The sequence below is a fragment of the Leptosomus discolor genome, chromosome 11 (assembly GCF_034619465.1).
Source record: "Leptosomus discolor isolate bLepDis1 chromosome 11, bLepDis1.hap2, whole genome shotgun sequence".
NCBI classification, from domain to species: Eukaryota; Metazoa; Chordata; class Aves; order Leptosomiformes; family Leptosomidae; genus Leptosomus; species Leptosomus discolor.
In genome coordinates this window covers 1,071,062-1,095,609 of record NC_141401.1, presented here as the reverse complement: position 1 = coordinate 1,095,609, position 24,548 = coordinate 1,071,062, and the positions used below count along the sequence as shown (strand labels likewise).

General features: G+C 48.1%; 1 protein-coding gene across 4 annotated transcripts; it reads right to left on the bottom strand.

Annotated features, from left to right (window-relative positions):
* Positions 1-3: 3 nt before the first annotated feature.
* MORF4L1 (mortality factor 4 like 1) lies at positions 4-24,514 on the bottom strand. 4 transcript variants are annotated; one of them, XM_086471366.1, is made up of 14 exons: positions 24,423-24,514; positions 19,955-20,001; positions 17,763-17,830; positions 15,882-15,947; positions 15,371-15,457; positions 14,548-14,628; positions 11,854-11,916; positions 6,665-6,690; positions 5,972-6,060; positions 5,563-5,664; positions 3,895-3,983; positions 2,501-2,673; positions 2,084-2,168; positions 4-713 (listed from the first exon to the last, which is right to left on the bottom strand). In XM_086471366.1, exons 1-14 carry the CDS (start codon positions 24,460-24,462, stop codon positions 629-631), a joined length of 1,101 nt encoding a protein of 366 aa, XP_086327492.1. In that variant the 5' UTR covers positions 24,463-24,514; the 3' UTR covers positions 4-628. The 4 variants fall into 4 exon arrangements, with proteins under 4 accessions (XP_086327492.1, XP_086327493.1, XP_086327494.1 ...); XM_086471367.1 differs by lacking the exon at positions 15,882-15,947; XM_086471368.1 differs by lacking the exons at positions 11,854-11,916; positions 15,882-15,947.
* Positions 24,515-24,548: the final 34 nt, after the last annotated feature.

Here is a 24,548-nt window from a genome sequence, read left to right as displayed (position 1 = left end):
ATGTGAAATTAAAAAAGTTTATTTGAAGACTTGTAAAACAGCTCTGTGAGAGACCAGCGTTTCCAAGACACTACGACATGATAATGCGTTTCCCTATTGTTAGAATATAAAAAAAAAAAGTCACAGTCCTTCCACTACCTAAACAGAAGCATACACGTAGGGACCAAACATTGTACTTCCAGCACCAAGAACGCAAATGGGTCCGAGCCAGACTAGCCAACAGCACCAGCACAAGGTGATCCCACCCTCACGGGTCCGAGCCTGCGCCTGTCGTCGCTACGCAATGAAGCGGGTGAGTGAAGCGAATCTGAACGTCACAACAGACCCACGAGCACTGACAAGTTCACACAATGAAATACCAAAACCACATTCTTTTTACATTCCACTGATGCCAACAGCAAGCCAGAAACACCAAAGAGCTCCCACTGAACTCCAAGCTTCCATTTCGGGACAAGAAACCTTCAGAACCACGAGCAGCAGTTCCGTTCCAACCACACAACTTTATTTGCTCCACGTTTACAGGATTTGTGCAAGAGACACATGTGCAATAGGAAGGTGAGGAACAAGACGCAGCAGGGGACGGCGTTGCGAGGAGTCAATTCCCACTTCCCTGGCAAGCAGCACGGCATTATACTGCTTTCCGGTGGTACTCAGGGGGGGCTACTTCGTAGTCGCTGGCGCTAAACAAGGCAGAGGAATTCTTTGCTAAATACCTGTGAAAAATGATGAAAAGATTAAATGACCCTGCCCAAGGTCTCCCTTGTTTAGCATCACACGAGTGAATTGTTAGGTGTTTGCTGAGATCGTAATACACGATTTCAAAAGCAGAAAACCAACATGTATCTGCTGAAAAGTCAGCTGTGGAAAGCAATTAAAGATTTGACAGCTCATGCCAGGAAAAAAAACCCCAAAAACATTCCCAACAAGCTGTCACGCAGCTCTGCTTGAAGTGCGCAGGGAGGGGAAGATTAACAGGACAGAACACTTGACATCGGAGGTTCAGGCAGCTGCTGCACCGAGAAGGAACTGATTCCTGCTCGTACTCAAAGGCCCCCGGCCAAGCGCAGGACACCGGGCAGCCCTGTCGCACACAACGGCGCTGGCTGCGGCACCACGAGCCACGGCCACCGAGCGCAGGAGCAGCGGCTCCGCACCATGCGCCGGCCCACACGCCGCCCCCACACCCCTCGCGGCAGCCGAAAGCTCCGAGCACCGGCCTCTGCGTCACACGCCCCCAGAGACCAGCGCCCGCGCCAGGCTCCGGGGCCGGGGGTGCCCTGGCAGTCAGGCTGATCCCCTCCTGGCTCTGCTGCAGAGCCGCCGGCGAGGGGCTGAGGGTTTTCCTTCAGCTTCCGAATGGAAGAGGCTGAAGTTGGCATTTACTGGCAAAACAGCTCAATGCTCTGTGGCTCTCATTATTTAGAAACCAGTGTTCACAGGTGAACCAAGCAGCACGGGACTCACCGCTCCTTACAGCGGCGAGGAGGTATGTCATCACCCGTCTGAAATCAAGTGCCTGATTTTATCTTTTTTTTTTTTTAGAAACATTTCACATTAAAATCTTGTATTATTATTTAGGATGCGGTTTTTCTCCTAAATATAACACAGCTACAGCACCACAGGGGGCTGCAGTGCACTAAAGCTGCAACGACAGTGTCACCCAGAAATAGCATTAGTGAGGTTCATCGGTTTTTAACGTTTGCTCAATTGCCGTCGAGCAACTGTTGTGTAATTTCAGAGTCTGCTGTAATTGTCATCTGCTTTTCATAGCAACTACACCTAAGTGTTGAAGCACTGATTTCAAAACAAGTAGCAGACTCGGACAGTTTAGAAGTGCAGACTAGCAGGCGCACAAACCCACATCTGATGAGCAATAACCTCCGCATCACTAGAGAGGCGTCAGAGCCAGCCTTGCTCCTGTGAGCAGAGCCTGAGAAAGCTTCACGGCAACCTTCAGGGAAGGCACCGCGCACGGGCCCGAGCTAACACGCGTGCTGTGTAACTACTGTCCCCTGCAAGCGGGCCACGCTGCAGGCGCCCGTGCTTACTGGACTTTTTCCTTCCGGGAGGCTGAAGTACTTACTTCAAGAAGTCATGCAAATAGTTTAACAGCAAAGCCAGACTCTTCTCGTCAAGAGGCGTGTAAGCAAGCATGGCTCCAATTCGCACTGTTTCAAAAGAAGGAGCGAGCACTTGTAAGTTACGAACAACAACGAGTATTTCGGCACAGCGTGGAACCCTGCAGTAGCACATCAAAGCAGCCCAGGCATCTACTCGATATATACGAGCTCACCTAAAAGAACGGGACTGCTGAAAGCCCACTTCCAAATGCCCGAAAGGCTCTGAACATTTTAGGAATACGGAGCAAGGAAGGAATGGAACCACGAGTTTCATAGCTGCTTGTCCAACCTCTGCAGTTCACACCCAGCGACTCAAGACAGCCAAAGGAAGCACCGGAACACGTTAACTGCCCTCCTTCGGCCTCGGAGGTCATACTCACCAAACAGCCTCAGCAGGTGGGGGGCACCGTAGACTTGAGACATGGGAGCATCTGGGTGATCTGCTAAAATTTCAGCGTATTGGGGCCTCTCAAACTTGTACAGCAGTTGAGTTCCCAGCATGACGTTGAAGTACTCTTTGATCCCAGCCACGACTTCATTGACCGCGTACTCCCTGGCAAACGGAGAAAACCCTGCGAGCCCGGGCCTGGCGACCGGGTGGACGCGAGGCGAGACTCGGCTCGGCGAGTCCACCAAAGTCATAAAGATCCTTTACAAACCTTCGGGTTTTTCAAGGAAGTTTGTCTGGAGACCCTAAAATACGCAGCCCCAGGGAGCAAGGCACTGCAAGGCCTCCTTCCCAAAGGGACCCTTCTGAACTCCGCAGGGATCGAGGCAAACAGAAAAGCCTTGCTGCTAGTCCTCCACCCCAGAGGTCAGCTCTCAGAGCAGTCCTTTCGAAGCAACAGCAAGCACTGACCGGGACACTCCCCAGCTCTTCTCTTCTGAGCCAAAGTTCACCCCAGCTCACACCAGTTTAAAAGTCCAGCACTGCTTTAAGTCACCAGCCTGGACCCCTGCTTGACGGAACGGGGCAGCCACCCAGCACTTGAGGGAACCGACCCTTTCTAACTGGGTCTCGCAACGCCACACTCCTGCGGGCCTCCAGCTTCACAGCTAACTGGAGAACCTGCAGGGCTGCGAAGCACAACCCTCACCCCACCCTGCAAACAGATTTAGAACAGGCCATAGGACAATGACAGAAGAGAACGTTAAATCACCCTGACAAGTCACTAATCTGCTTCCTCTTGAGCGGATGATGGTAACTTCACATTTCCAGTTTCTCTCCCTTTAAACCAGGAAAGCTTCGCTCAAGAATAAACACACCTTGGCTGCTGTCAGGGCTGGACTGCTGGGGTAATGACAACTAAGAATCTTCAAAGCAATCACCTCGAAGTAATCAGCTTGGCCCATCTGACTATTAAAGGGCATCATCCACCTCCCTGTCCCCCACCCCTCTACCTCCGTGAGAGAGTCCACCCAGGCAGTAACACTTCGCTCAGCTGCTTCAGCTCGTACCGAGCAAGTGCCAAGGGCTTTATTCACCCAAGAGAGGAAGCCTGAGCAAGACGATGGGGTGGAGAACTATTCACAGGGCTTGTATCCGTTAGGAAGAGGCTCAGGGAAAGCGGGGGAAGCAGAAACCACATGCAGAAAGCAGCACCGCGTTCCTGAATTCCCTCCTCAAAGATTTCTAAACTCCCCAACCACCTTGCTGTTGGAACATGAAGCTGGGCACAGGGCTGGGGCAGTTTAACCACCTTACTGCATTTTCCATGAAATAAGAGTCCAACAACAGCAGAAGCATCCAAGGTTTGAAGTGACCACCACTTACTTGTTATCAGTATTTCCTCGTGACTTTTTGTAGTTTGCATAATCCTCTAAAATGGAGTCAACGTTCTTCTTGGCAGGAAGATAGAAGAGCTACACAAGAAGCAAAACCGAACAAATACAAGTGGTCTAATTCACGCGGGCATGTGTATCTGCATGCTACAGTTAAACCAGTGCCTGTAAGGACGTTTCTAACCCAAACTAACAGGTCAAGATGTGCAGCGTCATGAAAGGAGCACCCCACTGGTTTAGCTCTGCAGAAGAGAACCCTAACAGCGACTACACCCCCATCTCCCTGTGACACTTGTGCTGCTCCGCAGCAACCCGCTGACGAGCTGCTGAGGCCACCCCACGAGTCAAAGGTGGGCGGCAAAGCGCCCGCGTGCCCCCGCGGACCTGCCCACACCGGGCCAGGCACCAGTTACCAAGGCAACAGGGACCATTTTGCCTCTTGCTCTGCCCGCTCCTCTCCCAGCCGTAGCTCAGCACCGGCGCTACTGCTGCTGCGAAGCAGAGACCCTGCCAGCACCCGCCGGGAGGTTTCGCTGCCTGCACAGCGTGAAGAATCTTGCAGCTACATCGGAGCTTACGGACCTGAAGACAAACGTTCCCGGCCATGATCCACCAAGGATTAACTTCCACCTTCAACACCGCACACAGCTCATCTGTACCCACAGGCACTAGCTCAGCTGGACGCAGCAAGGCTCGGTAGTGCCGCGAATCCACGTACGTGGGGGGTTGAGGCGTGGGACCCCGTTCCCTTCACACGAGTACTAGTCTGAAGAGATTCGGGGGGAACAAGAAAATCCCGAATTCTCCAGGAGCGGAGTCAGGGTGACACACAGCAGGGCTGAAGCACCTCTAGTGCTGATGCAAGTTTAAGGTGTGAATTCGCCACGAAAAGTCAGCTTATCCACGTAGGACTGGAACAAGACTTTTCGGGTCTGGGGCTGGAGGGACGGAAGCAGCCCCTGGGAGCAGCGGTGCCAGACCAGGCACCGCAGCCTGACAGACAGCGACCGTTTCCAACGGGGTGGTTTTCTGCGCTGCTTTGCCAGTTTCAGTAGCGGCTTCATACACGAGTCATTAACACGCTCAGTTCATCAAAGTGTTTTACACTTTTAAAACGGAAAGTGAAGTTTAATTTACTGTATCGGGAAGCTGCACATCGATGCAGCCTGGCCCAAGCCAAGAGCCGCCACCCTCAGCTCCTCTCCAGCTCCGACAAAGCTGGCGCTTCAGCTGCTTGCGGGACTTGGCAGCGAGCGGCCCGTGAACGAGGCCGGACGGGGCCGAGGTGGAACAGGCACCACACGGGATGTTCCTACAGCCCAGTCCTCCGCCAAGCAACTCAACTCTGCCAAGCGTACCAGCAGGCCAAGTCCACACAGAGTTAACACCACACTTCAATAGGGTTTTTTAAATTATTTGCCTTTCTAGCTTCTGCTTGATTAGACCATTCTACAAACCTACAGGCCACTCTGCTGAGCCACAGTCCTACTCGTGGGTGACCTTTGGTTAAAATCCAGCCGGAATGAGAACTGTCACGTGAGCCATCAGGCTGCTGTCAAGCTCTGCAAGAGATTTCACTACACCGCACCTGAAGAGGAGGCAAAACTCTAGCTTTATGTCCTCACCTGCACAGGGCCAGACCGCTCTTTTGACAAGTTACCTGCTTTTGCCTGGTGATCAAGTCCCAGTCATCTACCAGCCACGGTTTCAGCTCTTCTGGGATTTTCACCTTTACTTCAACTCTGTTCATAAATGTTTCTTCCTGAAAAAAGTGAAGCCAGACTAATTACTTCCTGATAACTGTCCAAGCTGAGTGTCACCCGTATTCCTTGTTTCCACAACTGAAATGCACCCCTGGACTGAAGAATTACTCCAGTAATTCCTGTAGGCTCCACAGGGAACAAGGAAATAGCTCAGGCTTTTCAAGGCCGCCTGGGAACCTCACTTTGGCAAGCTGTAACATTTCACACTGCCACACTGCAGGGCAAAGTATTGCTGCCTGTACTCCTGAGCAAAGCAACCTTCCTGTCTTCCACCAAAAATCCTGCGAGAGAATCAGAAATACATACGCTTTCCACCGTCGGATCTACTCGAGCCCTCTTCTTCCTAGGAGGCTGAGGGGTCTCACTGGTACTGCTCCCTTCTCCAATTCCTGGAGCTGTACAGGAGACAGACATTACACCGCCTAAGAAATCTGGAAAGTCAGCAAGAAATACCAGTAAAGGAAGATTTGGAAGGACTTAAGACCCCGGTTTCTCTCAGGTCACCTTTTCCCTCTTTCTTGGTTTTGTTTTAAGTATTACTCATGTTCTGGAAGTCCCACACGTGTGTGACAGTTTAAACTGCTCTAGTTACACTTCTCTGAAGATGGAAGTTTCCACACCGAAAACAAACCAACACGTCAGTATCTAACATTCTTCCGAAGAGTTTCTGGAGCCAGCGGCTCAGCTTTGCAGACATGGCACGGCTCCATCTCAACAAGAGAACGCGAGTTTGACTTCCAAATTATTTCGACAGACCCACGGAGAGATCGCTTTGCTTTTAATTTGCAAGAGGTCAAAACCTCAACAGCCTGAAAGCAGCAGTTTGTGTACAGAGCAGAAGACCGACCGACAGGGAGAGACATCTGAAGTCCAAAGAGCAACACCACCACCACAAGGTGAGAGGAGGAAAACTTAGTGGAGACAGATTTAAGGTCTTATTCCAGCCAAGACTCCTTCACTAAGGATATCCACTTATATACAAAATAAAGACATACTCACTTTTCTGTTTGTTCTTTTTTGTTTTCCTGCAAGAAGAACACAAATTATTGCAGATATAAAGACAGCGGCGCTTAAAAAATCGAAAGTAGAAAGCGAGAAAAAATTGCCCACCGAGTTCAGAACAACGAGCGAACGCTCTGTGGCCTATTGAGTATTTGGATAAAAGCACATGAAAAGTGTCAGGTGTGATTTAGCATTACAATTACGATACTACAAGATTTTTTCATTTAACAGGTTCTAATTCACCATTTTGGGAGGGGAATCACTAACTCAAAGCTACCAAACCCCGGAAGGCATGCCAAGAACACCCGAGTGCTTAAAACCCCTGACTGACACTTTGGCAAGTAGCATCTACAGAGGTTTCAGACTTTCCAAGTGCTCTTGGAAAGCCACACTCCAACTGTAGGTGTTTTATTTCTGTCTTTCAGGGATCACTTCAAGACAGAATATGGGACAAGGAAACAGAAGTGCTGGGAATTATCAGATAAATCTCAGTCAACCCAATTAACCTCCAGTAAAGTACTGGAAAAAAAAATCACTCCGTTTTACCTCTACAGCATTAGAGGGCACTTTAAAGAGCAGAATCATATGCATGAAGCTGCGAGGATTGCCTACAATTCCATCACCAGCTTTTAGGGGAAATCAGGATTACACTTGCCGCTTATCAGAAACTTTTGGCTCAGTACTGAATAGCACTGTCCCCAACATTTATCCTCTTCCAAACACTTCTCTCAACACTTACTGTTTCTGATTTACACACTTCACTAATGTCTCTATCCTTAGCCCTTTTTATTCCAAATGAAAAGCTCTACTTTCAAAAATTTTTAAGGCACCTGAAACACAATGTACACGACATGTAAATATTCGGATAGGTCAGGAGTATCAATGACAAAGTTGTCCCAATAGGTATTTTTGTTATTATCTGGACTTTGTGTATTTACTAACCATTTGCAGAAAATTTTAATTAAGAGTACTACTAGTCATGGTTCCGTTTGCTCACTATTAATAGCAGTCCAGTTAAACCTCTCAAGAAATTGCAGATTGTGTGGATAAAACTCTTTACCAGTACAACATCATTTCCTTGGAAATTCACCACTATATCAAGTGACGCTTGTATTCAGGCTCTCAACTGGGTTTATCTGGATCAGGAAGTTGGCAGAGTTTCTAGGAGGGTCTGGAGACAGGAAGAGTACGGCTTTTTTCAAGCTTCAAGGCAAACAAGTATTAGGCTTAAACTGTGGGCAGAATAAAGATCATTTCTCTCCAGAAGAAGGAACAATTGCCAAGTTAAATCACTGATAATGGACTTGTGGATTGAAGAGAAAGTCTTTTCTTCCAAACCTAAAGTAAACAAGGAGGAACAGGGAGTTCTTTCCAGAATTAAAAATCACAAGATAAAAGAAAAAAGTTAAGCAGCAGTCTAGAAGCAGAGTCTTAAAAAGCTGGGAGAGGCACTATAAAGTCCTTCAAGAGCCACCACAACTGGAGCAGCCAACCACTTCTCCGTTACTGCAGCACAGTCCAGCACAAACCATTCCAGGCAGCTGCTCGTGCTCTCCCACCTCATTCCCTGCATGTCACGTCCCACGCCCCTGCTCCAAGCCAACGCAGCCCCTGCTTGGCCATGGCTAAGAGACAGACCCGAGGCGGGGAGCAAGGAGGAAGAGCCGAGGTCAGCGCTAAACCGCGAGCACGGGGCAGCTTTTGGTGCCTGTACCAGGCTTTTGGTAGCCCGTGCCGCAGCCGGGAACAGCCCCCCTCGGCCGGCGGAGGCGGCCGCGCAAGGAGAGGTGCTGCTGCTGCGGCCGGTAACCGGGGCGTGCGGCGCAGCCGGCACCCAGGAGAGGGGCGCAGGCCTGTACCGCCGAGGTGAGCGACGGCCCCGCTGAGAGAAGCTGCAGCCGAGGTGAGCAGCGCATCGTCCGTAACGGGATTCCACTACCAGACCAAGCAGACCCATTTGGGGACCCACGGCTGAAGAACACCACGTGTGCTCCTCACGGGGGCAGCTGATGCCTTCCTGCAAGGACAAGTGGAACTCAAGTCCTGAAGCGACCCAAAGAGATGAAACATACCCAGGACAGGCTAAAACACATCCTCGCGCGCCACTTCACAGCTGCGCTGCGAGCAGCAAGCCCTGCACTGCTGCGAAGAAGCAGCATTAAGACTTTGAGGGGCTTCTCTTTAGGCAGCAGGCGCAGCCCAGCTGCTATTCTTCGCTCGTGTTTCTCCACTGATGGGCATTTGCCACTGAAAACTGACAACAAAACTCAACAGCAGCGTGGAAGCTGCAAGGAAGCTTCTGCGAGGAGAGTTCTAACTAAAAGACTGAACGGAGGCGCCAGGGGCCAAAGATCTCGCCGCTCAAACTTAAAGGGTGCATCCCACCGTAGTCAGACGTTACCTCCTCAAAGCAGCAGGGCTAGCACTCCGCTCTGGTAAGAAGCTGACCCAGCCCTCACTGCAGGGCTTTATTTTCACAGAACAAGAGCAGACAGCTATAAGAAGAATACTCAAGTATTAGGGATCAAAATGTGAGACTGAATTATAAAGCCAAAAATAAATGATCTATTGACATAACCATCTGAAATTGCATAGAAACGAGCTCATCAGCAGGAAACAAACAGTATGGCAGCTCACACATACAGCACAGAAATGCTGTGTATCAAAAGTGACAGACTCGGAAGGAAAATACACAGTCCGTGCGCCAAGAGCACAACACTGAAATCCCACGCTCAGTATCCAACACAGGACTGTGCTCACAATCAAACGGAGAGCCTGAAGAGGATGCCGCAGAAGACAGCATACTGGGAGACTGCACTTGACCTTTCCACAGACACTCACCAGAAGAGAGAGTCAAGGAGCCGTCACAGAACTCTGGACACCCCCTCAAGAGGCCTGCAATCACCGCACGAAAGCGTTGGTGTTAATGCTCAGAGCTCTAAACTGGCGTGTCTTCTGGGACACGTCTACAGACCTGTCCGTAGAAAATTAAAATAGCTTAGAAAACTGAATTCACACAGGCAAATGATGCCAGCAAAAAATGGAGACTGGAAGGTTTACTTACTCCACAACAGCTAGAAGTCCATGGCTAGGTAGATAAAGAGGAGGTTGGGCACCAGTTTACTGATAAAACAACAGTGGTAACTAAGCCCTATGAAATCATAAAGTCTCTCCTGATACAAGGTGTGTACAGTAATAAAAAAAGTAAATTGAAAGATTCAAGTGCGAAAAGTAAGTCTATTGGAAAAAAGTGTGAGATCTGCCACTACTGCTCAAGCTACTGGGTCACCACCTCAGCTGTGAGGAGCAGCAGGCCTATGAAGATTCAATTAAACCCTCAAACGTTTCTAGCAAGACGATAAAAACCAAAGTCAGGCTTATACACACATATGTCTCCTGTGCCTGGTCAGGCAACCTAACCTTAGAAGGCACACAGTAAGACTAGGAGAGGCAGAGAACACAGAATACAGTTGGTAGTGTCCAGCAGGCAGACAAGGGCTTTCTCAAACTGCCAACTGGGCGGGAGGAAGAGGGGAAGCGCGGTAGAGGTATCACGAGCGATAAAAGGTGAAGCCTAAAGAACTAACCCATCTTTCCTCAAGACAGATGTAAAAAAGACCCAAAAACCAAGGCAGCAAACATTACAATGACCGGAGGAGCCGCCCTCTTTCCTCCCCTCTTCGACACAGTACTAAATTAAAATGAGAACACACCGCCACAAGGCGATGGGGATGTCAGAAGTCCAAGTGGTTCAGAAATTATCGGTGTAAGACAGTCCTACAAAGGGTTGTTAAACCCATCACACAGATACAGCTCTAAAGCCCCTTAATTACAGGCTGCTAGAAGCAAAAAGGGTACTTGGGGGAGAACACCATTCTAGGCTTGACTCCCTTGACGACCCCCAAGCACGTGTTCCAGGTCACCATCAGGGAGCAGAAGAGGTTAAAAAAACCCAGCGCATCTCCAGCTCGAGCCGGTGTAGCCCTCCCACGTTGTCACAGCCCCAGACAACCAGCGGGCAGGCCGCGTTCATGTGCTGCTTGACATTCAGAGGACTTGAAGTAGCTTGAGAGCGCTACTGGCTGCGCCAGAGACAGCAGAGGATGCCCCAAGAGACACGCAGCAGGAGCATATGCTTCCAGTGGTAAGTTCAGACCAAGAACAAGACCTCTATTAGAGGAAAAACCAGTACCTCCCAAGTAAAGATACTGTTTTGAGAGCACCTCTGAGGAGACTGCTTGCACATGTACAATTTAAAAACAGATGCTATTCTCAGATCTGCTGTTCAGTGCCATACCTTCCCTCCAGAACACCCTCAGTTGCCCTTCTTATTCTCCAAGCATCCGTTAACTCTGATCATTCACTGATTCTTTGCAAGTTAATCACATTAGGCCCATGAAAGGCAGCATGAACTCTCAGAAGGTGGAATTCAGCAGAGCTACACATAACACACTCTGGTGGAGCCCTTATCTGCAGTGTTGTATTTCATTTTTGGCAACCTGCTACAACCATACAATGTTGGGGTTTTTCTATATGACAGCTTCTAGTTACCATCAGATGAACAATTATTTATAAAACCTGCATTTCATGCATATTTATTTGGTCAAACACTGCTTACAAAGAGTCTGAAGAGCTTTTTGAACTCGTTGCTGCAGTTTACAGACACAGTTACGCTGAACAGACCCAAGCCAACAATGAAAACACAGCACATCAAGGAGCAGGTTCAAAGCCCATGTTTCTACCACCATCCAGCACGGCAGCCTCGCCCCCAGGAGCTGCAGAAGGCAGCGCTGCCTGTCGCCGGTGTCCACGGGAGCAGAGCTCCAGGGAGCACGCACACCAGCCGTAACCTTCCAGAACTACCCAGTTTCAAAAACCTGGAGTCAGTCAGTTGTCCTCCGCTTCTTTTTAAACCGTGGACACACTGAATGCATTTGACCACTCATGTTGTACCCTGTCCCAACTGAAAAGGGACACATTTCAGAGAAGCTAAAAGCTGGAGGTCCAGATTGGCTTTAAAAAGACAACAAAACCAAAACGACACACTGCAGTACTTACTGAACTGCTACCAAAGCTTACATTATTACAGCTGAGGACTTTAAGAGTCTCTAAAAGCAACCTACAAAAGCAAGGAAATCTGGATTTCAGGATGAAAATCCTGGTTTGACAATCCATCCTTAACTCACCGCGTCGATATTGTAGGGGTCTCCAAACAGCAAACAGTATGCGCTCCATCTCGTCTGAAAAATCTAGGCACAATGGGGGTTGAGTTAAGGAGAGAATGTCAGACCTAGTGTTCAGCCTTAAAGAGAATCTATTTAAGATTCAAAAGTTTACCTTTTTAGCAGCATATTATAGTCTTACTGAACATTCCTGGAGGATAAGTTGTGCTCAGATTGTTATTCCCTTTCCATTATTGTTTGGCTATCTGAAGAATAAGTTTCAAAATACAAGTTACATCTTCTTTTGTTCGATCCTCCAAGAATGCTACGAAAGGCAATTTTGAGGCCCAAACAGGCTGGCAGTGTTACCCTTTTAGAACAGTTGTGCAACCAGTTTCTCCCCCTCCCCACCATCAGCACTTTGTGTAACTGCAATGACTTTAGATTTATAACAAGAGAACCATCCAGAAGTTTTATTTTTGGAACTGTATTTTGAGATTTTTCAGAAGCCATCTTGCCTTTGGCTGTAAGCAGGATCTAAGCAGCAGCGGTTTGGTCAATAATACATCAGTATCACAACGTTGCATCACTGCTAGGGTAAGTCAAAGTATTTCTTCTCCCTCAGCCTCCAAACAGGGAAGAAAAACAGGGAGATTTTGTTGAAAGAAGCCCAGGTCTAATTTAGAAGGACACACTGGGTGCTGGTAATGGCTAGAGACTAGGAGCAAGATCAGTGCAATGAGCATATGAGACCCTGTTATTTGTCACTTTCATAATGCAAGACTGCTCTTATGACAATAGTTCTCTTTCTTCCCCTTTACAGCTCTGGAAACCCACCATCAAGGAACTGATTTTTCCAATCAACATGAAACAGGGAAGTTTGAGAATGAGCTTATCGTCTGTCTGGCTCAGCTGGAAACAACGCCCATGCTGACCCATGCTTCAGCCAGTGATGACAGCAAAAAGCAAAGCCACTCCCTCTGCCCAGCTGGTTTCAACAGAGTAAAGACAGACCCGATAACGTGCTTCCGAGTTACACAGAGGCTTCAGAAGAGGTCATGGCTGCTGCGCGGGTCTCCCTGGGGGGCACCGCTGCTGGCTGTGGGTCAGAGGATTGAGCCAACTCCGATTTCACGTGCAGGTGAACCTTTAGCCTTTACTGAGCCAGAGAGAACAACTCATCCCACTGCAACCTGAGCTACCACCATGACTGAAGCCGACAGCGTGGGGAGCCTCACCCGGGAGTCGCTATCGGGACGTTCCCCACAACGCCAACTGTAGACATTTAAAATTGAGTCACCGCTACCTGTGGCAGTTACACGTGAAATCAGCTCTACTCCCACTGACTGAAAACACAAGACAACTCAGGTGCAACAACCCCTTGAGCAGCCAAATTAGTAATGGTCATAATTTAGATCTGTTTTAATCAGACGTTAATGACCTTCATTAGGAACTGTCTAAACAGACATTTGGTTTGGGGTTTTTTCACCCCCAAATGAAGACACACAGGTGACGAGGTCCCTGCCCGAGGCCCGCCCTGAGCTGACAGAGCACACCACACCAGCGGTGTTAAAGCACCCCCAAACCTGCAGCAACAGCCCCCAAGCGAGTGTGCGCCCAGCGCCATGGGCAGGGCCATTGGACTCCCATTCCAGAGACCCAAAGCCAGCTTCCAGCCTCAGCCAGGCTTCGACTAATCCCAAAGCAAAACCCACATTTAGGATCTAGAGCCAAAAAACCCCAACCCCCCTGTCCCTACTGCTGCTGCACTTCTCAAACAATGAGACCGGTATCATGCCATAAAGTTGCCCATAAATGAGACGTGAAATCTGAGGCTGCTGCCAAACGCTCTTCTTAGGAACTGATGTCATTTCAGCAGCTGCCTCATGAAGACCAGAATCGTAAATGAAGTCAGGAGTTGAAAACATCTCATCAACCATGACCATCTCCATAATTAAGTGAAGTACTAACCCAAACAGAAGATTTCATGGCACATGAGCAAAGCAGTAGAGCTGTACTGACTGCATGAGAATCTAAACACCACACAAGCCTACTCTGAAAAAACAAAAAGGATGGAATGAAAGAAATCTGACAGTTATATCCTGAAACTATTTTTTTTTTTAAGAAATGTCTGAGCTTGCTTCTGGTCTCTTAAGATGCAAAACCATTTTTGTTTATAGCATATGGGTTTAGTTTTGTCAAAAACAGCAGAACAAAGACTCTTTAAGTGCAGTTTTAACAATCGTACACTAAAAAGGCAAGGCATTTTAAAGATTTTATTCAGAAGTGCTTGCACAGCTTGGAAGAACTGTGCAATTCCACATATAGAAACCAATTTCATGGAGATACACGAGTCTTACGAGGACTTGCTTATTTTTGAGTGTCAATTCACTAACTTAGGAGGAATAGAGTGCAAAAAGAGTAGTGTTAGTGTCTACTCAGTACCTTCATTTGGTATTAAACACTGCAAAATCTAAGAAGGCAGTTTTAATAATATTTCAACAAAGGCCTTTTTGATACCAGAGTGAAACACAGCTTTTGCAAGGGTTGTGTCAGATGTATTGTCGTTTTGCCCGCAGAACCATTCTAGGAAAAATACTACTTAGAGATCAATAGTAAAACTGACAGCAGAAGCTTGGAAGGATTTTTGGGTGGGGTTCTGGGGGTGGGTTGCTGTTTAGGGGGTTTTGTTTGGTTTTTAAATAAAAAGCTTCTTACACTTCAACATTTTTCTGCTGCAGACCAGAAGTCTTCTTGCCTGGCGCAGCACCTCTCATCTTCCCCTCTGCATATTGTTCCCTTTAAAAAAAGTAAATTCATAAGTAAGACTTTAATGGAAAAAGAAGTTTGTTTCCCCTCAAAGGAGACAAGGTTATGCAAAACACTTAGAGCTAAGTATCTAGTAAATGGCTTTGCAGATCAGTGTGTGTCATGAGCAGGAAGAAATTCAACTCGTTATCAACAAGATTTAGGCTTCTTCATACAACACTTCGCAGCATGAACAGCCATTTCCCTCCCTCCCACCATCCTTCTTATTCCAAATCACGTGGAAGCAGCACACTGCTGCTGAAAAGTATAAAACCACTTCCCAACAACAGCATTTCTAGTAAAGAAATATAGGATTAGCATTCATAAAAGTCAGTGTTTGTAGGCATCCCGAAGCTGTCTGAGAAGATCCTGACCTCTTCACAATATATTTTAAGGATACTGCACAAGGGTAACTTTCAACCACCTCATTTCCACGATACTGCACAAGGATGCGCTTGCAGTTACTCAGGCTGCGTCTCCATGTTATCAGCCTACCCTCCCCTAAAACCTCAACCCACCGTTTTAAATCTAAGTTTGCTTTTTCTAAACTGCTAGAGGCCAGAGATCAGAGCACCTCTGTGAGCAACAGCATCTTGAGAACAAACGAACATATGAACACTGCTTGAAGGCTTGCTTTCTTTAAACTCATTAACCTCCCTTGATATATAGTTGTTGGATTGAATCTCTATAAAAAAATTATTTACTGACAAGGACCTCTGACAAGAATACTTACTGATTTGCCTTTTGGAGTTCTTTTTGTTTCTGCAAATTGGTATCCACGTATTTGAGCACTCTGCTTTCTGGAACCCATTCATCCCAGCTGAAAAGAAATTAAAAAAAAAATCAAGCGATCATTCACAAACAGAATACAATTGCATTCTAGAGGCAACAGTCAATGAAAAGCTTCACAGAATTTGAACCTGAACTCTGCTTTTGTATCAGGTCACGGCCTGGCACAACTGAGGCGTGAATCACCAAACGCGTTCCCCACTGACCGACGCTGTAAGGATTTGTCTAGGGAAGTGTAATCCTCGGTCATTTCCAAAGAGTCTCCCAGACTTGAAGGATGGGCAATTTAGGAGGGAGGGGGCTGTCTTTAATTTAAAAGTAGCATCCCAGGAAATAAAAATTCTCTACCCTTACTAAATTATGGGACACCTGTAGCCATAACTATATTATGAAGTAAGTTTCCTTTATCTATTCCGACATTTTATAGGTTAACAAATTCAGCAATAAGATCTTACTGTAAGAAGAAGAGCTCTGATTTCTGTCTGTGAAGGAAACCAAGATGACATGAATATTTGAAGAATCTGAAGCGAACGATTTAAGAGAACAGGTGTTGGGGAAATTGCCATTGCGAGCAAGAATTCCACTTTGACAAAGAGTGGATCATCTGAGCAATCTGACACTTTATTTCAAATAAAACACATTAAAAGTTACTCTAACGTATGCAAGTCAAAGCTCTCTACGTGAAGAGTTCTGTGTCATTTCCATTTCACAGCAATAGCTGCCAGTCTTAGGACATCAAGATGTCAAAACCAGTACTACTACAGGAGTACAAGGTCTTCAAGAGCACTAAGACAAGGCAAGCTTAGCATCTGGATATAACAGAGAAACTCACGTCCAGGGGCACACATTCCAAGACGGCTTTTTAGGACACTGCTTTGGTCAGATATTTAAGCCACTTATCTTACTCTGCCTGCAGGAGACCTTCACGAGAAGTGCTATGTAACTGTGCTGCATGCTATACTGTACCATGAAGAAACTTTTTTGGTTTATTACAAAAAAAACTTTTCTGGTTTATTATAACAGCAATAACTGTTGCTATTTGCAAAAAAAAAGTTAAGGATTAACAAGTTAGAGGAGCATAATTATAGAAACCAAAATTAAGGAGTTGTACTGCCCCAGCTGTCTTGATCTTGCAGCAACGCCACTTTTAGTGTAGTTAATTGGAAGCTTGAAGGAAAAAGAAAAACAATCAAACTGTGCAAGCAAGAAAAGCAGGAGTCACGACGTCACTTGGGGCATCCCTCATCAGAGATAAACAAGGAGAGGAAGTACCCAATTTACGCTGCCTCATGGATATGCAGCAGCCACCCTAAGTCCCAATTACGGTCCCTGTAACCGCCAGTGTTTGCAATAAAACTTCTAGCTGTCCGTTTGGCAGGGAGGGCGTGCAGATGCATTTGAGAGTTACACATTAAAACATGAAGTTCAGCTGTTAGTCAGGCCAGTGGGGTCAAGACACTCGTGACTAAGTCTTCACTCTAGAGTCCGCAGCGTTGAAGTGAAACAAAACCCAAAACAGGAAAGTGCTCTCAAAGCCTTCCGAGCCAAAAGCGCTGAAGCTTTTAATTGCCAAGAAAAAACTCTGCTTTTCCCTAAACTTGAAACCTAGTGGCAGAACAGAATTCAACTGAAGGAAAAAAAAAACAACAAGTGCATAAATACAATAATGTCAGGAAAGCATTCACCTTTAACGGGGTCAGCGTTTGTTCCATGGAGACGCCTTTATCCTTCAGCAATCTCTCACCTAGAATCCTACTGTTTTCGCAGAAGGGAAAAGTATCTCTAACTTTACCTTAGCATGAGAGGCAAGAAGTGAAATACAGGCTAAACCCACTGCTGGGAAGGGCTAAACCAGACAGCCCTTCCCATCCTGAACACAGCCTTCAGTAAGGCATGCTTCTCCCAACCTCTGCTACCAAAGGCAGTATAAAAGTAAAGTACACTGTGTATTTGGGCAGAGCGCGCTGCTCCAGCTCAGCAGGGGTTGCCTCTCCTACCAACAACACATAACAAGGAGGTTTTTGTACGAGGTACTTCTGCCAGGGAGGAACTGCAGTAACTATTTTCAGACTTGAACCACCACCGTGCTCCAAAGCACGCCCATTAGCCTGCTGACACCCTAAGCTAGTTTCCTACGCAGCCAAAGCTCTGGTTAGTGGGGTGATGTTCTCCTCACGTTACTATCGATCGTTGGCTTACGTGTCCATCATCTGGGCCAACTTCAGAAACGATCCCCTAACACCACGGGCATGGTAGGGCTGGTCCATCAAGCTGTGTTCAAACTGGCAAAGCTCGCATTTTCCCGTAAAGGCTTTTTTGTTCTATGCAATACTTACTTTTTATTCCAACCACTGTAATGGATAAAGTATTTCACTTGCTTGTCCTTTATGGCAACCTTTACACACTGGAACACAGAAGAAAGCTCAGTCAGTACCCAGGAAAACAAAGGGATCTGGACGAGTTTCGCTTTTTCAGCTTTCAGAGCTGAAGCATGCAGAGGTTTCCATGCAAGCGACTGAAACACCGGCAGCTATTTCACAGCAGAAAGGACGTTCTCCAACACCAGCTACTGCCTATTTACAGATCTGGAAGGGCCAGGCAAACAAGCGACTCTGCTCAGCTACCCAAAGGGACACCTTCAGTCACCAGAAGGCTCAGAACCCCCTGAGGATGACCAGAAGAGAAAACAAGCAGTCCCTTCCCTGCCCCCGAGTTAGCCAGAAGCCATTCACTGGAGAGCTTGTTCACATGCAGGCCCCTACCTCACAGACAGGCAAGCTGGCTGAAGTAGTGGAGTCTTCAAAAGTAAAATAAATAACATGGATCTCTACAGCCACAGCAAGAGCATTATATTCAGCAGAAAGAGTTGTAGCAAGGGCTTTTTCTAGGTTAGGAGTGTGTACGTGAGATAAATACAGTTACTCCCATCAAAAGCCTGGCCTACGAATACAGCACCTTCCTCATGCACCGATATCGAGGTGAGACCATTAAAAGAGGGAGCACACAAGGTGCTCCAGCCACTCCACAATACCAGAGATTTGAAGCATCCCTCACAAACTTTTCTGTTCTAGTTTAGCACAGGCCTGTGCACAGCCCTAGCAGCCTGCAAGACCCTGCCCCAGCTCAGAGGAATATGTTCAGGTGAGCGGGAACAACTGTGCACAGCTTCCTCCTCCCCCTGCAGCCTGGCACCCCAGGACTCCAGCTACCACATCTACAGAGGAGAAACACAGCCAGAGACACGCCTCTTCCCAAAAAACCACAAACTACACAACCCTAGCTAGTTTAGTCACGTGTCCACCACATGTCCCTGAACTTCTCAGCTATACCAAGTCAGATCCACCAACTCCGGCACTTCATCTAGAAAGTTCCCCAATCTTGTTCTGGCAATGCCAAGATATAGGTACCACTGTCCAGGTGAAATAATGAGGACGTTGTAAAACAAGAAAAAACACCCTCTTTGGCTCTAGCTGTTAGTCCCTTTCCAAGGATTTTCAGAGTGCTGCTAACAGGAGTCTGTTTCCCCAAAACCAGAGCTGCGATTACTCTCCCCTCTGTCCCAGCGCTTGGGCAGGCTCTGGCAGGAGGCAACACCCTGGGGCACGCTCACAACGAACTTGTCCTCCAGTTCCAGAGCAAGAGAGAACAGAGTAGAATCACTAAAGTGACAATGTTTTAGACAAGCACGTTCCCTGCCAACACTCTAGATTTTTTGACATTAGAATGACTGTTTCCTGCTGGCATGAAAAGAGACCTGAAGTATTTCTAGCTGCCTCCCTACCACCACCTCTCTGAAGCTGCCCCATCAGTTAACATTTACTGATGCTAAAACCTAAGGATTTACATCTCTGCTTAAGGTGCCCCAGGAATTTCTGCAGGTCTTTAAATCCACACAGCTACAAAAGCCCTTTCCCCCTCCCAGTTTCAGAGGAAGCGGAAACAGGCGGTCAAATTCGGAGCTACACCTTCAGCAAAACGGAGGGCATGGCAGCGGCATCTGCGTAAGGCCCATGAGAAAAGCACCTCGGGGGAAGCGCTGCAGCAGCAGCCATGCTCCTCCAAGTCACACCTCTGCCATGCACGGCTTCTGCCAGAACTGAGAACGCCACTTCCTTCGTCACTTTAATCCAGCACCACCTTCTGCACTGGTGTCCCCTTTGAAGGCCACCGATTGTACTCAGCCCCCTACACCTGAGGAAGCCGAAACCGCAGCTAACTCCCCAGCTCATGCATTAGCACCAGCACCAACTCCTACAAGCACAAATGCTTTCCAGTGTCCAACACACAAGACCACCCGGCCTTTAGCAGTTTACCAGAATAGCTGCAGAGTACCACTGGGGTTTCTGAAATTTTTCTATAACACAGAGCTCCAGGATTTAAAACCTATTTCATACATCATCAGGTTTTCGTTCATTTTACTTTCAGTCCTTAATCCCAGCTAGCGAGGCGCAGCAGGTAAACTAATGCAATTCCTTCTTTTCTTGGGGAACAGTGAGAAGTGCCTGCAGCAACAAGCAACCGCACATACCTTTGCTTCATAAAGGAGAGGTCCATGAAAACAAAGCACTCTTTCACCTGAAAGAAAGTTGCAGATAAACATCTTAGAACATCACCAGCGTGCCATTTCTGTGAAACATGCCGTCAAGTACAGCACAGAATGAATCCCGTGTCACCCCAGAAAGAAATTCAAAGGCAGGTACCGGTTTGAGAAGCAAGTTCACTCTCGTACAAAAGAGGATCACAGCTCTGCTTGTTTAGCCCATGAAGCAAAGATTCCCAAGGACCTCCCTGAAGAGCACCCACGCAAGGTCACCTGCATGAAACCACGGCCAAGCCTGCCCAGGGTTCTGCAGAATGGCTGGTGACTTCAGCGAACAATTACCACCAAAACCTCATATTCCCGCCCGTACTTCCAGCCACTGCCGATTCAAGTTACAGACACCCTTGCATCCTGCTGCACGGCTGGCGCAGAGAACTCCTTCAAAGCCTCAAATTTGAGGTGCAGACACCAAAATACGCTGGCTACTGGACTACTTCAGCCTGCACACCCAAGCAGTAAGCCGGCAGCGCTGCCTGGCTGTAAGGGATTCTTTCCTCTCCCTGACACTGCGTTTCAACTCAGAGCAGGAAATCAGCTCTCACAAGATGTCACCTCTGCATCTTAAGCTTCCGACACAGATGAAAGCAAGCGTTGATCGAGCTCCTTTTCCTGCAGGAGTGCACCCCCTGGTATTCCTACTTCAACCAAGTCGGGAAGAGAGACCCCTGACATTGTTTCCCCATCCGACTTGTGGGACAGAAGAGTGCCAGGTTTGTGCAACAGCAAGAAATTGTTCACTTTGTGGTTTTTAAGTAGGAAGAGGTTGTTCTTCAGTCTGCTTTTTCTTCCCTCCTCAATGGCGAGGTCTTATTGTGCAGTTACCTTGTGGGAATTCCAACATCCTTAACGCAGGATATCTGAGTGCAGATGTTTCCTTCTTGAAAGCTGCAGCACCTCGCATTTCCAGCGACAAGCTGCATAACACACCGCAGGCTGCAGCACACATCCAGTTCTTGCCACCACTTCCAGGCCACACAGGACAGAAGGGCTCTGTCACTGTCGCCAGGTCCTCAGCCCCCAGACCAGCAGAAGCGGGCCGTCTCACCAGTAACAAGCACTTAACGCAGTGTTGGTGAAGCTTTTAACCCAACGGGGTCTAAACAGCGACACTTGCTCTGCCAACAGACACTGGATGTCCCCACGTCTCAGGGGGGTTTTTTTGGTGGGGTGGCAAAGCAGTTCTTGCACTTTCCCAAAACGCACCACCAGCAGGGTGAGGGCAGATACACAATTTGTCAGGTGCCCAATGACAAACCACCCGGTTTTGCCTGAAGATGAGGAGGGTTCAGGCACACAATTTCACCAGCACGACTGGGAGACAAGTAGATACAGCAATGGCCTCTCCAGCCAGCACAGCTACTACCACATTTCATCGAACACATCCAGGCTCCGACTGAACAAGACGCAACTATAAGTTCACTACTTCATTCCTACATTGACTAGAAAGAACTCTCATATTTTAAGATTTTGTTATTATCCAACCTTTGCTCCCCAAAGACCTGAAACAAACATTCACAGTAAAGTCTACGAACACAAAACTAGGTCATAAATGTATTTCAAGTTGTAAAATGCTTAGACATATCAAGAAAGGAAAAGGTTTAGAAAGGTTCTCATGGAAGTGCCCATTTTGATGCATTCAGTACTTTTATTCAAAAAAAGAAAATATCCCGGTAATCAGGGCTAACAATCAGAAGTTACACGACTACCCTCATGTGTCACCGTGCTCACTAGTGCAACTGGAAAACAAGTCTCTCTCTCAATTACTGTGCACGGTCTTTCTAGGCAAGATGTCCACAGTTACCAAGAAGCATTTTATTTATTTCCAAAATACACAACGTGAATCCCCCTTTGCAGAAAGGGCTCTGTTTTCACAAGCTCTTGCTCCCTCCCAGCTGACCGCAGACACGCACAAGACCAGCCCCTCCCACACGCTGCCCCCGCTGCAGCGAAACACCCGCACCCCTTCCTCACACCAAGGGCAGCGTTTGTGGAACAGCTCTTCAGCTGCAACAGCTGGCAGAAAGCCTGGGAACATGCCCCGGTAACACCCCGAACACCAAGCGAGACGGAGCGTTTGTCGCGTACGACGGGCTGGCACACAGCTCAGACACCAGCTCCGCTCCGAACGGGCACGTCTTCCGGCCTCATCAAAAAGCTTCACGTGGGCAAAAGCTCAGGGAATTCCAAATGCAACCGCCCGCTCCTTCCAGGGTTTTACACGCAGAGTGTTTATAGAAACAGGAGGTTCTCGATCTACGGATCAAGGACACAACTACCAACGAAGTCTCCCCAGCCATGCCAGAGCAGCAGGCGAACTGCCTGCTTCAGAACAGACCAGAAAACACACATCTCAGCAGCAGCAGAAAAAAATTGCCTTAAGCAACTCAGAAGTTGAATCTGGCATCTGATATTCCTTTTTATTTGCTTCTACAAAAAAACCCACCAACCACCCCCAGCATCAAGATGCAGAACAGCTAAAGTACCTACAATCCTCAATTCATCACTGCCCCAGCGCTGATCTCGTTTCTCATGCCTGCACAAACACATCCATCCCTTCGTTTTAAGGGGTACCTGCACCTCGACTTTGAAGGTTTCCCTAGCTCTTATAGGCTCTCACAATTAATTCAGTCTCCTCCTCAGCCTTTGCTTTTTAAAAACGCCAATATGGGTAACGTCTACGTCTCCCTACTATTCTTCAATGTACATTTAGCTTGACAAATGAAAATTATGTTAATTGTAGATTTTCGTGCTGTGAAGGGCCACAACGGCGCCTTTAAGTTTTAGGCCTGCAGGAGGCTTTATTCACAGCACTCTTCTCCCTTTTAACGTTACAGCTGAGACCACAAACACATTTACATTTGTGGAAAAAAGCCTAAAAATTTTAACTTCTGTACTAAATTTAGGTTGCTCATGTTCCTACAGCTGTGACCATGATTTCAGCCTGGCATTCTACTTAAGTTTTAGTTTCTGCAGTTCACTTGATTTCGCATTCATTATTATAATGTGAATCATACACTAAAATCTTGATTACTTCTGCAGGTCAGGAACACCATTGGTATTAACGCATGGCCTTGAATGCTGATGCGTGATCGAACACGTTCCGACACAAGCAGCCACGCAGCACACACAATCACAGTGCTGTTTAAGCCACCCAGGATGGATGGCTTCCAGTCATTCTTCTGCAAAATGCTTTTAAAAATAAGTCACAGTTGTGCATGAAGTCCTGCTTCGATGCCAGAGTGAGGGACAGGTAGAGAGGAAAGGGTGAAGTCAGTTTTCATTTACCATTGTCTAGGGTTTTCATCCACCTCTATTAGGATCAACCACAACCATTACCTAAAAATCAAAATGTATGCAAAACAAGTCTCAAAAAGCACAATCACTTGCCCACAAAAATCCATTGCTTTGTTGCAAATATGGATTCCACCACAACTACCAGCTGTACTCCAAATACTGGCCCCATGAACCCTCCTGCACGAGGATCCCTGAGCTCCCTTTCAAGGAAGAGTAAATAACAACCATGCCTCAAACGGAAGAAAACACAAATCCTACCAGATTTCAACAGCTTTAATGCCAATGAATATCTATGCCCGCAAGAAAATGGAAGCACGTTTAGAACAACAGGGGACAGGAAGGCCCCACGACTTACTGGTAGGAAAGATGAGGAACTGGAAGAGAGACAAAGACTAGAGGGATTCATTTCTTCCACCTGTTCCCACATTGCCAGGGCTGAGCAGCGAAAGCCAAACGCCAAATCACCCTCTGAGCAATCCCCAACCCCGGAGCCCGAACCTGGCCTAGCTGAAGGCCTTCCTCAAAGCTCCCCTCAGAGCCCCCAGCGCTCCACGGGGGAGCACTGCAACCACCCCCCGCTCCACCCCAGAGGAGAGACCCGGCCGAAGGCAGGGGCTGCCCCCAGCAAGGGCTGAGCCCCCCCGAGCCCCGGAGCAGGAGGGACCCTGGGTGACCCGGCAGGAGCCTCCTCCACGGCCGCCCGGGGCCCGTCTGCGCTGCAGCGTCCCCTCCCCGCCGCAGGCCCGTCGCACAGCCTCGCCACACCTCGGGCTGCGACTCTGCAGGAACACCAGCGGGATTTCAGGGGGTTTAGGGTGGGTTTTTTTCCTTATTTTTTTTCTTCTACCTCCCTTTAAACCGCTTCCTTTGTTTCTTCTCGGCCCACCCACCACCGCCAAGTCACGGAAACGAACGGCAGCGGCGGCGGGTTAACAGCCAGGCGAGCACAGCGAGATGCGACAGCGGGAGCCCCCCCACCTCGGAGACCGACCCCCCCAGTGCCAGGCCTCCCCCCCCCCAGCGGACCCCCCGCCCCACAGCCCCCTCACCCCCCACCTCAGCTCAGCCCCCCCCCACTTTCCCCACACCCCCCCGCACTCACCCTCCTGGAATTTGGGCTTGGGGTCCTGCTTGGGCGCCATTTATAAGTGACTCTCCCTCCTCCCACCCCCTCCCCGCGGGGGCCTCACCACCTCCGCCGCATTATGCGCGGCCGGCCCCAGACCCC